Source organism: Papaver somniferum, chromosome 5 (genome assembly GCF_003573695.1).
Source record: "Papaver somniferum cultivar HN1 chromosome 5, ASM357369v1, whole genome shotgun sequence".
Classification (NCBI taxonomy): Eukaryota; Viridiplantae; Streptophyta; class Magnoliopsida; order Ranunculales; family Papaveraceae; genus Papaver; species Papaver somniferum.
The window spans coordinates 163,445,362-163,460,791 of record NC_039362.1 but is presented as its reverse complement, the minus strand read 5'-3'; the positions used below and the strand labels follow the sequence as shown (position 1 = coordinate 163,460,791).

At 37.6% G+C, this 15,430-nt stretch overlaps 2 protein-coding genes across 5 annotated transcripts; one reads left to right on the top strand and one right to left on the bottom strand.

Annotated features, from left to right (window-relative positions):
* Window positions 1-3,219: 3,219 nt before the first annotated feature.
* On the top strand, window positions 3,220-5,108 carry LOC113278058 (glucan endo-1,3-beta-glucosidase 12-like). Its single transcript, XM_026526992.1, has 3 exons — window positions 3,220-3,345; window positions 3,441-4,715; window positions 4,817-5,108. The coding sequence occupies exons 1-3, from the start codon at window positions 3,285-3,287 to the stop codon at window positions 4,849-4,851; spliced, it is 1,371 nt and encodes a 456-aa protein (XP_026382777.1). The 5' UTR covers window positions 3,220-3,284; the 3' UTR covers window positions 4,852-5,108.
* Window positions 5,109-6,570: 1,462 nt separating this feature from the next.
* On the bottom strand, window positions 6,571-14,717 carry LOC113283485. 4 transcript variants are annotated; one of them, XM_026532761.1, is made up of 10 exons: window positions 14,630-14,705; window positions 14,405-14,501; window positions 13,490-13,873; window positions 12,108-12,853; window positions 9,374-11,100; window positions 8,447-8,643; window positions 7,779-8,358; window positions 7,590-7,671; window positions 7,374-7,421; window positions 6,571-7,214 (listed from the first exon to the last, which is right to left on the bottom strand). In XM_026532761.1, the coding sequence occupies exons 3-10, from the start codon at window positions 13,716-13,718 to the stop codon at window positions 7,011-7,013; spliced, it is 3,813 nt and encodes a 1,270-aa protein (XP_026388546.1). In that variant the 5' UTR covers window positions 13,719-13,873; window positions 14,405-14,501; window positions 14,630-14,705; the 3' UTR covers window positions 6,571-7,010. The 4 variants fall into 4 exon arrangements, with proteins under 4 accessions (XP_026388546.1, XP_026388544.1, XP_026388547.1 ...); XM_026532759.1 differs by having other exon boundaries at window positions 14,405-14,717; XM_026532762.1 differs by having other exon boundaries at window positions 13,809-13,873; window positions 14,405-14,717.
* Window positions 14,718-15,430: the final 713 nt, after the last annotated feature.

The window sequence follows — 15,430 nt, the reverse complement described above, 5'->3', positions numbered from 1 at the left end:
AGTTGCTGTTTCTTATGAAACCTTACATGATGGTAAGAGTTCAAATTTTCTATTTTGAATCTTAGCTTATCTTTGATTGATCATGTTGGTTCGTCCATGCAGATGCCCAAAGCCAACAATTGATGTTATAGGAGGACTTGCGCTTGGAGGTGGTTTAGAATTTGAAATGGTTAGTGATTTCTGCTAACTAGTAGTTATATGGATGTGTAATTAGTATTTACACAAGCTATATTGATGTGTAACTGCTAGTTACACATCCTGGGATATAAATTTTATGCTCTATATATTGCAGGTTCTTATGAAAAGGTATATCATGCATATTGGAATGACTAGATAACATTGGTTGGCAGTTGCTTTATGGCCCTTGTTCTCAGTAAAGGACCATCATTCGGTTTGGATGATGATCTAGATAAAGAAGCGAGTAAAGCAGGTCAATTCTTTATCCTAAAACTCTCTCCCTCGACTCTTCCATGAAAAGTAAAAAAACTATTCAATGCACTCAAATTCTTTTTGAAGTTTTTCTTTGTGAGTAGCTTGGTGTTGATCTATTTCTTCACTGTATTAATGCATATGTTTTTATTTTGGATGTATTTGAAGGTAAATTTGATCGGGATTGTATATTTTTGGAGTTTTTCACTCTTACGGAGAATACGAATTTGAAGATTCCTGATAGTACTAGTATAATAATTTTCGGTTGCTGGGAAATAACATTCAGATGAGGTTTGTGCTGCTTCAAAACTGTTTGTTTGTGCAAATTTTTTTAGTTTTTTGGTTGAATATGAGGATTTGTATCGCATAGGAGATAAGAATGGTTGTGAACAAGCTGTTGTTGCTAATTACAGGTTATGGAGGTGTTGATTTCAGAGTATGAAAGTTCACAGAGAGCTGTAGGAGTGTGAAGTGGTAAAGATGCAGATTTGGCGTTAGTTTGGAATGAACTGGTGATGTTATTGCTGTGATATAGCTCAGGTATGCACTGGTTGAAGAATCAGAATGGTTTGAGTTAATGATGCTCAGATAGATGTATGTTAGGAGTTAACATTACAGGTACTGGTGCAGCTGCAGTTAAGACAGTGGTAATGGAATAGATGTGTTTTGGTATGGATGTGTAATTTTTAGTTACACAAGCTAAATAGATGTGTAATTTTTAGTTACACATGCTAATTAGATGTGTAACCTTTACTTACACATACTTCTTCGAATCTATTTTCTTCACTGTATTAATGCATTTGGTTTTATTTTGGATGTATTTGAAGGTAAATTTGATCGGGATTGAATATTTTTGGAGTCTTTCACTCTCACAGGGAATATGAATTTGAAGATTCAGGATAGTACTAGTATAATAATTTTTGGTTGCTGGGAAACAACATTCAGATAAGGTTTGTGCTGCTCAAAAATTGTTTTTTTGTGCAAATTTTTTCAGTTTTTTGGTTGAATATGAGGATTTGTATCGCATGGGAGATAAGAATGGTTATGAACAGGTTGTTGTTGCTAATTACAGGTTATGGAGGTGTTGATTTCAGAGTATGAAAGTTCACAGAGAGTTGTAGGAGTGCGAAGTGGTACAGATGCAGATTTGGCGTTGGTTTGGATTGAACTGGTGTTGTTATTGCTGTGATATAACTCAGGTATGCACTGGTTTAAGAATCAGAATGGTTTGAGTTAATGATGCTCAGATAGATGTATGTTAGGAGTTAACATTACAGGTACTGGTGCAGCTGCAGTCAAGACAGTGGTAATGGAATAGATGTGTTTTGGTATGGATGTGTAATTTTTTGTTACACAAGATAAATAGATGTGTAATTTTTAGTTACACATGCTAATTAGATGTGTAACCTTTACTTACACATACTTTGCTCTAGGTAACTTAGGCTTGCAAGTTCATGATAAATGGCATATTCCATATGCAAGTGTAACTCCTATTTACACTAGTCATATGCATGTGTAACTGAAAGTTACACAAGCCAGATGCATATGTATCTCCTAGTTACACATGTTATATGCATGTGTAACTATCAGTTACACAATTCAGATGCATGTGTAACTGCTAGCTACACTAGTCAGATGCTTGTGAAACTGAATATACATTGTTGTATGTATTGTTCATTTTAATCGTGTAAATACTGATTGCTTGTTGTTATATTTCAGGTTTCAGATAACTTCATAAAAGCTAATTGCTTAAACGTGGCAACGGTCTCGCTGGAACTGGAGTTGACGCTGAACACACAAGTCAGATGCATGTGTAACTCTCAGTTACACTAGATAGACACAGTTACACATGCTAAGAAATTATTGTAAATGAATATTAAAGTAACAATTGTATATACAAGTGTAACTTTGCATTACACATGTCATAAGGATGTGTAACTTCTGGATACACATTCGCACTGTACTTTAATAATTTCGGGCCTAAATTTAATAATTTTGGACCTAGATTTAAATTTTATTTAATTATGGACTTGACAACATGTATAAGGATATCAAAGTTCTTTAATAATTCGGGACCTAGATTTAAACTTCTTTTAATTAAGGACCTCATATTATGGGTTATCCATGGACGAGGTCTAAGCATGATTTTCCAAAAAAGAAAAAGAAAAATCAGTTGTGGCCTTTCAGTACCACTATGAAGATTGTACCAATAAAAAATCTATTGATCCTGAGCCTTAATCTGTTGCACTGTTGACCGATAACCGGCATCCCTACGGTGACTGCACTCCCACTCTCCTTCGGCCTTTTAGGACTTTTTAGTCATCCAAAAATGGAACCCAGCTAAGCTGGTGTAAAAATCGATTTATCATGATCTTTTTCTAGTCAAAAAAAGTACCCGAGTCTAGACGATATTTTCCATCCATTGCTTTCAAATTTCCCTTTCATGCCTCTTTTATTACTCGGCAGCAGCTGTAACTGTAAAAAAAACTCTCGTGACCGCTAGTACAACTGCTACTATTCACCTTGCAAACAAAAATCCAAGTCCTCCTCATCGAAGGATAAAGACAGAGTAGACACTAGAGGATAGACCTACAATGATCTCTCTCTGTCTCTCTCTAGGGTCTTGAACTTCACACTTTTCAGACATCTGCTTTGTTATTGACACATGTCCCAACATTACTCCCCAACAAAAAATCTCTCTTTTTTAATTTTGATGAGAACAAAAATCTCTCTTTAACCCACGTATATATACTTTGCTTGACACACTCCAAAACCCACCATTCTCTCCTACCTAAAACATTTTCTGATCAGGGTTTTGGGTGTTTCTCAGTTTCTCTTCTCCATTTCTTTCAAAAATGTTGAAGTTCATCTGCTGTTTTGCTCTTTTTTACTGTTCTTTCTCCTTGGGTTTTACTGGTATGACTCAAGCATCATGTCATTTATATCTCTAGAGTTTAATTTCTTTCTGTTATTTTGACTGACATAAATTTGTTGTTCTGTGTTTAATGCAGATGCAGGTCAAGAATCATTTACCATATTAAAGCTCCATGACCCAAAAACACCCATTGTGTTTCAGTCAGTCTCTGGCAGTGGAATCCCTGTTGCAGTTTCTGTGAGTAGTGAAGAACTTAAAGAGATCTCTTCTAGTGTTTTAATGGCAGAAAGTTGGCTCAGAACCCATGTCTTAACTCACTATCCTGCTACTAAAATCACTACCATTGTTGTAACTAACAACATTATCTGCAACAAAAACCATGAAAAGATTTGGGGTTTAGTTCTTCCTTCTATGAAAAACATCTATCACTCTCTTGTTAGGTGGGGTTTAGAGAAACAAATCAAAGTCTCAGCTGGTGTTTCAAAAGCTTGTTTACATCCACTTTTTAACAGCTACAAAGATGATATGTCTGATTCTTTGATTAAACCAGTTATGGATTTTCTTTACTACTCAAATTCTACTTATTCAGTAAACCCAGCTTCAGATTTCTCTACTCTGTCAGAAAAAACTACCAAACTGGTTGTAGAGTCTCATAGAGTTTCCATGAAAAAGTTGGGGTTTTTAGATGCAATTGACATGAATGTTATCTATGGTCCAGAAGAGAAAAAACCCATCAAAAGGAAACTCTATTCTATGAGTAGTTCTGAAGTGGTAGACCCATTTCCAGCAAGACCAACTACAATGCCAATTCATTCTTCCATTGGTTACTCAGTTCCTGCATATGTAACTAAAAACCCACCTTCACCTTCAATGTATCCACCTTCACCTGTAGTGACTCCAGCTTTGCCATTAGTAGCTCCACCACCTACTCCATCAATGGCTCCATCTCCAGTGTCTTATTCATACACACCTCCATCTCCTCCAGTATCATACTCTTATCCACCATTGATGTCATCTCCTCCATTACCATTTGTACTCCCTGGACCAGCAAATCCTCCATCAGATTCTTTTACATACCCACCTTGTGTTCATTCACCACCAGCAGATGCAGCACCAACACCAATATCATCAACATCACCTCCACCACATGGGTCATCATCTGTGGAGAAGAAGCTTTGGTGTGTAGCAAAACCTAGTGTTCCTGCTGATGATTTACAAGAAGCCATTGATTATGCTTGTGGAGTAGGTGGTGCTGATTGTGATGAAATAAAACCTAATGGAAGTTGTTATAATCCAGATACAGTTGTTGCCCATGCCTCATATGCTTTTAACAGTTATTGGCAAAAGAACAAAAACATTGGGGGAACTTGCAGCTTTGGTGGAACTGCCATGATTATCAGTACTGACCCAAGTATGTTTTTGGTCTCTCAACTATTTAATTACTTTATTTTAGTTGCTTAGTTTCTTGGTATTTTCTGTAATTCTGATTCATGTTTCTTTCATTTTTTGCAGGTTTTTTGCAATGCAGATTCTTGGTGATGGACTAAGTTGTGTGAGCTTGTGAAGAACAGTTTTTTGGAAGAAACTATTAAGCATCAACATTCTACATTCTGCAGAATTCATTGTAGTAGCAGTACTAGTAAATTAGGATTATCTCAAAAAGAATGAAATTCATTTAAGGCAGGAGAAATAGTAGTAGTTATTCTATCTTTTGAGTGATGTTGGTGAATCTGATTATTAATAGTTTATTGACTTTAAAAAGAAAAGATATGTGAATGAAATTTGTGATTCTCTTCTGGGGACCATATTTGACTGCAACTTTATGCTTTTGAGGAGAATTGTCTGTTTCGGTTTCTTTGCAAAATCCAGTTGATAAAGTTAAGAACCCCGATTTTGGGGCATACTGAAATTTTACTAGGCATACTATATAAAGACAAAAAAAGGTTGTGAAATAGTAAAATTAGATTATCCCATAACCCGAATTTTTTTTAATGATAAATCTGTCCTTTACGTATTAGTGTTAGTAATATTGATTTGTGATTAAATATTTTGTTTAGTGATTAAGATAATTTTCAGAATTATAAAGGTTGTTTAGATGATTTTTTGGATCATGGTTCGGCAAAACAAGTTGAGGTTCGACTCACATCTATGAGCCGAATCTACCAATTGATGAACCGTTCGGCTCACTGAATCTGTTTACTGCATGCGCCGAACCTATAATTTTCAATTCCAACCCTTTTGCTAGACACTAGTTCGGCTTATATGAATTTGTGTTAGTAATAGCCGAACAACATCCTGAATAGTCCGGAAAAGAAAAAATTACTGGTTCGGCTTATATTTCGAAAATCGTATGAGCCGAACATCAATTTGTTATTTTTTGGGTTAAAATATTGTTATTGGTTCGGCACATATGGAGAATATCGTAATAGCCGAACCTCGTAAAGGTGCTAGGTTCGGCACATATTATGATTATCGAATACGCCGAACCCCTATGCATCTCTATCTGTGACTAGGATCGGCTTGAAATTTCATGCCGAACTGTTCATATACACTTACAAGAAGCTTTTTTGAAGAACAGTTCGGCTAAAAACGCAACTCAATTTTGAGCCGAACCCTACACTGTAACCGTCATTTAATCGATGAAAAACATCGAATAGGAGATTGGGTTTATAAAAATTACTTTCTTATTCTCATTTCCGGAGTTGGAGATGCAGTTGGTTCAATTTCTGGTTCAATTGGTGGTTGATTTTCAGTTTCTACACCTTCATCTTCAATTGGTTCTTCTTCTTCTTCAATTGATGGATTAGAAGACGATTTGGTTTGCCTAGTCCCTGTTTTTCTTTGTACGAGTCATTATGTGGTTGAGTTTAATCGACGATCAAATTTTTATGAATCGACAATTAATCACGATGATGAATATTTTTTTTCGCAGGAGACGGAAGAGTTCGGCTAGAGGAGGAGGAGGAAGAAGAGATGTTAAGGGAAACTGATTTTGATTTTTTAGAAAACTGATTTTAGGTTTTTGTATTAAGGGTATATAGGTAATTGAACTACCCATAAGGTACTCCTTGTAAGGTCACCCAAGATGGGACTATTGTTTTGTATGCCTAGAAAGATTTAGGTATGCCAAAAATCAGGATTCAAAGTTAAAAGACTTTTGATTGGATTGGTTGAATGTTAATAAACCAAAAGACAGCAAAAAAAAAAAAAATATTATGGTCTTGGTCCTTGGAAGCAACTTAGAATTCGAACTTGAACTTTGTTATTATGGGAACAGGGCAAATAATCTTGAGGACATGAGCACAGGCGCCGTATTATTGTCTGTGATCTTGTCCACGAAATTGAGAGAAGGCCAAATTTGCAGTAAGCATGAGGCGAAAAACGAGCTCTCCATTCTGTGCCTTATGTGAATGAATTATCATTTCTTTGGCTGTAGAGCTTGACATAGCTACAAAAAAGATGATCACAGTTCGCCCTAGTTTTCAAAGAAAAAGTTACAGGCTCATCATTTCCGCTCGATCAAAGGAGGAAGCAATTTAATTATAAGTATGACAAATGTGCTTCCAATCTTACATCCTAACTTTGTGTAGAACTATATACATTTCTATGTTCTCATTTTCCATTGAAGAAGTATTTGATACCCATTCAAAACTTGCTTCGTTTAGCAAGGAAGAGCATATAGGACTTCGTCCTCCACTGAAAGTGTTCATACCCATTCAAAATTTGTTTCCTTAGGCAAAGTAAGAGCAATTAGGCATTCGGTTGGATGAGGGGACATGCCAACCAAGGAGCATGTTTCAGGCGAGTAAGGAAGAATGAAGAGTAATCTTGCCCACATTGATTTTACAGCTGGAATCTTGATGACACCTGCACATTCCCTCTGCTTCAAGTAGGTTACGAAATCCTGGAACTGCAATGATAAGATTAAGATAGATAAATATCAAAACTAGGAGAAGAAAAGAATACATAGGAAGAGAACCATATTTTAACCTCTAGAAATACATACTACGGAGTTATACTTATAGTGAAAGAGAAAACCACATCTAATTTGGAGAAAGTAACAACTTACACCCTTATAATCGCTCGTGGAGACTGGAAACAACCGACAGACCTCACGCTACACATCAAACATAGATATGTGAGGTGCATTTCAGGTAATGTAAACAACAGTCGAACAATCATAACTTAATTCTTAAAATCTATTACAAGTCCTATAGCAGGTAAAATGGTACAAAACCAAGAAGCATGGCAAAAAATATCATAAAAAAGAGTATTCAAGGCTCACTTTATGAGGAGGGGTGCTAGAAAACGTCGATTTTACATGCTGAAAATCTGTACGCTTTGTCACATCTAATTTAGCTGGCCATCTGCATCAAATAAATCGAAGTATGATTATAACATCAAATAAATTGAAGTATGATTATAACAACAAACGAGCACAGAAGGAAAAGACGAGAAAAAAGGAATTTCATACTCGGCAGGCTCATTTACGCCATTTGAGTACTTGCAAGCATCCAAGTCTTCTGTAACTGCATAGACTGTGCAATAATGAACGCCACTTTTACATATGACACCCTGCCACTGATATTCCAAGCACTGTGTACTGCTCTCAATTGAAGCCTCAAAAGAAGGCTGAACCCGAGGTAGGGAGCTTGGGGGAGGCTGAGCAACTGGCAAGGGAGGGGGAGATGGAGGCGGCATATCAGGAGGGGGAGGGGGCGGTGATGATAAAGGTGGTGCAGTAGGCATGCCAACTGCCTGATCAAAATGCTGCAGTGAGTTTCCAGATATATGTGCAAGAGGAGTCACAGAAGCAGGTAAAAATGGGGAGGGGAGTGTGCCAGCTGACATGTGAGAACCATGTGGGTCCCAGGAATTGTTAGGAATGGGATAAATTGATCGCACGAACGGGGACGCTGGAACATGAGGAGGTTGCATAATTATGGGCGCCTGCGGATACGTCATTCCTTGTCCCGAAAACTGCTGGGGCCCAGATTCAGGTTTGTTGTACACCCAGACCTGCTCATTATTGGCATGGGAGACACCTCGATGTTCTGAAAATTTCACAAACATAGTCCATTAAGATGCAAATATTTCGGTGAAAAGATAAACTCAAAATTGATCACTTGATTTGGCACATACCTGGATGTAAAAATTCCACAGCCATCCTATTATCCAGTGTGTCTGTATATCCAGAAGCTGTCCAGTTAGACTGAAATGGATGTCCACTCTGCAACATTGTTCCATGATTATCCAGTTGATTACTTGAGGATACAACTTCATGACCAGAGTTCTCAGACTGACTAAAGAAAGATGTTGGATGGTGATGCCCTGGTTGACTGTCATTGAAGTATAAGGCAGAAGTCAGAAAAATGAGCTAAAAATAAGCTGTAGAATCAGTTCTTCTAGCATGCTCCGATATCCAGCCAATACAAACAGGTACAAATGTTTTATAAAAAACAGATTAATATGTATCCTTGAGACAGTATCCGAGCATCATATTTTTCCAGTAGTTATACTAACACACTCGCTAATACTTAGAGAACTACTTCGAAACATGTGCACAACGCCAGCAAAATAAATATAAAACACAGACATATTATAAATTTTCTCAAAAGCAAACTGCAGATCTACCACAGAGCTAGGGGTAAAGAAAGGGGTTAACTACTTATCTCCCAGCAATAGACCTCACTACATAAAAGTAGCATTTTGAACTCCGTAAGCTTAATTATCCACCATGTCAAACAGGAAAAGTGATTGGGCAAAACTGACACATCCTGTAGACGATTAACCTAATGATGCATAATCTGCTTAACTGTTCCACAGTAAATACATAAGGTAATGGTTCCCTAACATGAAAACAAATAGTATATTCTGATATTCTCTAAGAAATGGTTTGATCAGGTAAGCTAACTCAAGATGGAGAAGACACTACTGTGTCTGTACATATTTTTCTGATACTGCCAGAATTGAGTTGGAAACTAGTGCCCCATCATATCATATTATAAAATTACTTACGAGTACTCTGGTTAAGAAATGAGAGAACAATCCTTTATGGGAAACTCATACCTGAACTCTATTTGAAAGAGCGATACTGGACAACCTCGAAGAGTTTTCAAAGCAGTAACTGCTGCATCTACGCTGCTGAGTTCAACAAACCAACAAGAACCAATCTGCACACTTGTTCTTGTCACTCTAATAACAGACCCAAAACTTCCAACAGCATGACGGCAAACAGACATTAACTCATCATCTGGCAAGTACCGGGAATTACCATCTGACGAGCTGATCCAGATGGTGTTCGATGGATATGCATCTTCATCCCTTGCTCCAGTTGCAACACAGTTTCCGGGGATATGACCACCAAAAGAATTTGAACTCTGACTGATATTGTACTTGGAAGATAGAGATGAAAGCAGTGAAGATAAGTGAGACATCCTTGGGCTATCATGAACAGTTGCAACATGGGGTGACACACTCATGTTACTAACCATGCTTCCTGGATTACTGTTTCTACATTCTTCATGAATAGGAGTTGGAGCATATCGAACATCCATATGAGACCCTGTAACATCCTGATTCATTTGTCCATAGAGCCCACTTTCCTTACGGTACTGTCTTAAATGTACCATCACAGCAGCGGCTTCCTCGGCAATCTCAAACTCCATCAGCAGGGCGCTTTCACTGGTCAGATCCGTAACCATGCAAGGAATCCTGAAACCAACTCTTGCCAACTCATGCAAAATCTCGTCTTTGGTCCACTGGCTAACCTTTCCAATATAAACATGGCAACAAGCACCAACTGCCACACCATTGATAGAACCCCTACTCCCTAATCCTACATCCAAGAACTTAACTCGCAAAAAATTACCCCAGGGGGAAGATCCACGCATATATTCTCGAGCTTTTATAGCATCTACAATGCTCCTATACTCTACTAAAGCAAAATCTTTGATAGGATAGAACAAAAATCTTTCCATAGGACCAAACTGCTCTAATTGAAACCTGACAGCAGATTCTGACGCATCAGGACCAAGAGAACCCAACCAAAGTTGGGCAGAAGCTGAGAACACATCCATGGCTGTGGGATCCCCATCATGGTACCAAGCATTGTGCCCAGTTGAAGACTGTACAGCTGAACACTGCTCTGCAGAAGATGAAACATTCGATCTGGTCGGCGCGAAACCTAGGTCTGAATTTGAACGCTGAATGTCAACTGGACAAAGATGATTACCGGCTTCAAATCCCTCATTCCCGATGTTTAATGGCTTCCCCTTTGCAGGTGAAGTCAAATCTTGGCCAACTAAGTTGTTTTGCATGTAAGGCCTATCACTGCTATCTCGCATCTCAATACCTGTCGTGGATTTCAATCCTTGACAATCATAATTTGAGTACTCAATCATTAATTTGATATCAGGCTCAGATGTAACTACTGAGTTGCCGGATTTCAGAGGCTGACTTGAAACAGCATTAGCTTGCTCCCTATACTCGGCAAGTGTGCTGCCAGCGTATGATTCATGAATTCTTGAATCCCTTCCAGTTCTAGATTGTTCAACAGAATCCTCGTGTTGATTCGAAATCACAGGTACAACACACTTTCTGTTATTGCTCGATAAGTTAGAATTTTCATCACTGTCTTCTTTACCAACTACTTCCTTGACAAGTTTGGAGAAAGATACAAAGATTGCTTCAAAAGCATCAGCAATCTCTGATGCGACCTCAGAAGACACAGACTTACGTATCTTATTATAATTTGAGAAAATCCAATCCCTCAAGGACGGGTCACTGTCAAGTGCCTGCATAACCCAAATACAAATCCTGTGAAGTGAACTCTCGTAAACTTATGAGCTGTAAACCGCAGAACTTAAAAACGCACACAAGGAAGCTGGCTGAAACATATGATGCGGTACACAATGAAAATGAGAATAGATTGTAAGACATAATCATGCATCACGAGTTGAAAACAGCAGACTTGTCAAATGAAGTTTGTGATGCAAAAACGAGGAAATTATTAATATATAAATATACAATCATCTAATTTATGAATATGAGTCATGATGTTTACAGTTTGTAAATAATGTTATTCAAATTTATGAGTTTGCACATAACCAATCACATCTTTAAGGTTCATGCATTTTAAGTCGCATCATTACTAAATGCTACTATCAGTAGCTCCAACAGAATGGCTCTATTCGGTGACAAACAGTGGTATACAGGGAGGATAAGCTCTTCCGTAAGAGGTTTTACAGGGTTCTTTATATGACCACTAGAAACAAACCTGTTAAAATATTTCCAGATCATCTCCAGTGAACATCTTGGAAGATTTTACTTTCGAACATATAAGGAAATGCTTTACCTGAATGAGGAAGAAGATAAAAGCATGAAGTCAAAGGTCTTTGTATCTTACTCTTCCTAATTTCTAGATTTATCAGCAATTGTAACTGCCAAACACCTTTTGAACAGAATACATCATGAAAGAAGATGACGTTCACTAGAGAGAAAAACAAGTTGTATAACGGAAAGGATTTATTAACAATGAATAGATGCTTGTCTTATCACTGGAAGACTCTTTGACACCATAGCATAGTGAATTGTTCAAATTCAAGGACGACAATTTGCAGGTTTGTTGCTCCATTGCTAAGAGATTTTAATTGCCTTTCTTTATTCTTTCATTCCAATAATTTTACTTGTAGAAGAGAGTGATATAATGCAGATGAGGAAGATTTCAAAGACCAGAATAGACGCCTACCGCAAGCACAATACATTGAAACATAACCTAAACAAGCGAAAATCCATGTCTTACCATTCCCAAGAAGCAGTTTTTTGTAAGAGATGGGCCTTTTGATTTAAGCTTTTCATCAGAAACCAACCTATCTTCATTGATCCCAATTCCTTCACTACCTTCCTTAATTGAACCTGTAGATGAGCGAGCCAATTCAGTTGTGTTCTCCCTTGCACGAGTTTCATCAGCAGCACCAATCTGGGTGGTAACTTGCCTTAGAAAGTATGAACCTCCTCTAAAAGCATCTGCATCTGTTCCACTGGATTTGAAGAGCTCAAAACAAGCTGCAAGTATATTCTTTGGACGACAAAAGAAAATTCTGAGCAGACTAAATGCTCGGAACTTAAATAGTGAATCCAAGGTCGACTCATCTTCATCTGCTACATTTTGCCTCAATTTAGAGAAAAACTCCAAATTGTCTTGCACCTTTACAATGCCCTCGCCACCAATTTCAAAGATGTTCTTCCCCTCAAACGAGTTGATGAGGAAAGTCAGGGCATTCAGGAAAACTGCAGAGCAGATGCCTCCGATAACAGATGATGCTGGTGTCTCCGACGAAGCAGCGCAACAAATATCTACCAGCCCAAAAATACAGGATTTGGCAGTATGAAATGCAACACCATCGTAATCTTCTTCTTTTTGAATCACGGATAAGCTCCAATTATACATATTAATAGAAACTCTTGTAGCAGCTTTAAGAGCAGTTGGGCAGAACAGCGCATAGCGCGGGATGAGTTCAGCAACAATACGCTGTACACTTGTACACCCTACATGTCAGAAGTGTAACATAAGAAATGTTAGGAACCTTGCGATATACCAATTTTGCTTTGATAAAGTCGTATACTGCACTAACATTTGACTGGCATGATATCTCCGATTACGTTCATGTACACCCTTAGCCATTTTGCAAATTCTTGCTTCAGACTTAGCAAGATACTAGTTAAGATCCAGGATCTCTTACAGTAGGTGAAATGTGCAGTGTAAGAGTCACAAGAAGTAAAAGCTCAACAAATTCCTTCAACGGACACATTATTTGTGCACAATATAGGGGCAAAGTGACTACCATATTGAACATGCCCAAATTGTTGAAACATCCATAAAGTTGATTAAGTGTAGTTAAAAGACGTATTGCCTACGTATATCACGTTAAGTATACAATGTAGGAAGAGGGTACTTCAAAAAGTTGAGCAGTCATCAAAAGTTGTGGGTGACCTCATTTGTAGAGATGAGAACTACCGTCAACTATTATACTTACATTAACACATTCAAACATCGAGAACTTAGCTAATTGATAGAATAGTATTACACTATTAGCCATACAGAAAATAAGGAAAATAACATAAAAGGATAGACAGCACATAGGTCGGGAATAGCAACAAGGTGTATACAAATATATAACTGACCTCTAGAAGCAGTAATGAGTGAGAGATATGCCTGTTCAAAGTCGGGCATGAAACGTGTATCTTTATGAGTGATACAAAACTTAATTCGCCTGTAGCACTCATACAGACTCCTAATTTCCTCTTTGTTTTGTTTCTTTCTCACAATTTCTTCCTGGGATAACAAAGAGACGGAGCAATCCTCTGTCTCACAGAGCTTTTGCTTCTTTAGTGGTTGCTCTAGTGATGCCATGGAGGAGGATAACAATCGGTTCCCCTTTTGTCTAAAGGTGAGTCACATGCAATGTATGTGATTAACAGTTGCAATAATTGAGAAACTCACCACCACATTCTCTCCACAGAAACAATCCTCCCCACAGGTTCAGCATAACAGGCTAACCCTTTCACCTGTCAAATGACAACAGCATTTCTGGCTTTAAAAAAAAATGCACCAGTTGATACGTATAACCAGTCTAGTTTCAATTAGCATACGTGAGATAAATTGCACTTATCAATACAGGTATTACTAGTCCTAACACTAACTTATGAAGAAAAAAAGCTTAATGAGGCAGTAACCTAGGGTTTTATCTCCCCCAAACAGACCCTCTCTGTGAGTCATTTTCTCCCTCTAATTGCACATGAAAGATAATCAAAATTAGGGATACACCAATGACCAATCCCAAAAATTAAAACGAAAGATAATCAAAACTAGGGATACACCAATGACCAATCCCAAAAATTAGAACCAAAACATGAGTTCATTTCACTAAAGTCAACTAAATCTAGGGATAATGTTATTCTTTTGAAAGCCCTAGAAGTTTAAGAGTATTGGAAATACATAGAATAATCGAACCGCAAATAAGACCTAATAATACAATAAGCAAATAAAGGATGAATTATTGGTGAATGCTGAAAACCAAAAGAAAAACAGAAAATTACCTTCATGGATACCCAGATTGAGCAATTTGAGGATGAAAAGACAGTGATGATGGAGTATTTGATCCTTCTTAAACCCTAAATATTGCTATCCAACGTTCTACAAAGTCGTAAAAAATGCACAAAAATCAAATATTTAAGATTGTTTAAGATAAGTGGGACAAAGTGAGAGAAACAGTTGGGAAATTAGGGTTAACAGAAGAAACAGCAAGGGAGAGATGACAGAACTGTGTTCAAAATTTCCTCTTCTTTTCTGGAGTTTCACTTTCATTCAATGTCTAGTTGTTGTTGTTCTCTGTAGCACGTGTGTTGATGTCCTTCATAGATTTTGTTGATGATTGCTATGTAAAGGACTTGTATTTATTAGGCCTATTCCTATGCACATGCCAAAACATGATATTTGGCATATATGTACCTATTTGGGAGGATATATTATCTAATTTGTTTTGAATCTATCTAAGGAAGTTTTTGTTGAAGAAGGAAAGGCTACATAGCGTAGACGAGCTGGCAGGTAGTTATTTTCGTGACTTGCTGGAGGGTGAAAGGAAAACTATTTTCGAATATTTCTTGCCTTGGAGGTTGCTGTGAGGTATAAATACAAGTGCTGGGAGTCTAAGAAGGGGATCGATACCTAGTCGAGAGTTTGGGGTCGATAGAATCGGAGCAGACAAGCACAGGTGAAGTTGCAGGAATATTCACCTACTGCTGGTGAAGAAGAGAAGCTGAAGAACATTGGACAGACGAGGACAGTCGCAGAGGCAGTCTTTTTCAAACAGCATAACAGAAGTATCGTTGTTCAACAATAATAGATAACATATATCATAAGCTTGTCATCTTTTCTCTGTAACAGTTCAACCCGTTGTAACAGCTGTTTGTAACACCGTTGCAGCGTTGCAAACTGTCTGCTTTATTAGTTTTCTCTTGTTTTTCACATATTTGAGCTATGAAAAACTATTTTGAGCACGTGAATAATATGAGGAGATAAACCCCAACACTGGGATGATGGAGGAAGCCATATTTCATGCGTGT

Excerpts from the sequence above, each read along its gene's own strand:
- LOC113278058 (XM_026526992.1), top strand. The coding sequence starts at position 3,285 with ATGTTGAAGTTCATCTGCTGTTTTGCTCTTTTTTACTGTTCTTTCTCC. Across the intron at positions 3,346-3,440 it reads TTTCTCCTTGGGTTTTACTG|ATGCAGGTCAAGAATCATTT; the intron begins GTATGACTCAAG and ends TGTTTAATGCAG. Across the intron at positions 4,716-4,816 it reads GATTATCAGTACTGACCCAA|GTTTTTTGCAATGCAGATTC; the intron begins GTATGTTTTTGG and ends CATTTTTTGCAG.
- LOC113283485 (XM_026532759.1), bottom strand. The coding sequence starts at position 13,718 with ATGGCATCACTAGAGCAACCACTAAAGAAGCAAAAGCTCTGTGAGACA. Across the intron at positions 12,854-13,489 it reads ACTCATTACTGCTTCTAGAG|GGTGTACAAGTGTACAGCGT; the intron begins GTCAGTTATATA and ends TCTGACATGTAG. Across the intron at positions 8,644-9,373 it reads CTCTTTCAAATAGAGTTCAG|TCAACCAGGGCATCACCATC; the intron begins GTATGAGTTTCC and ends CTTCAATGACAG.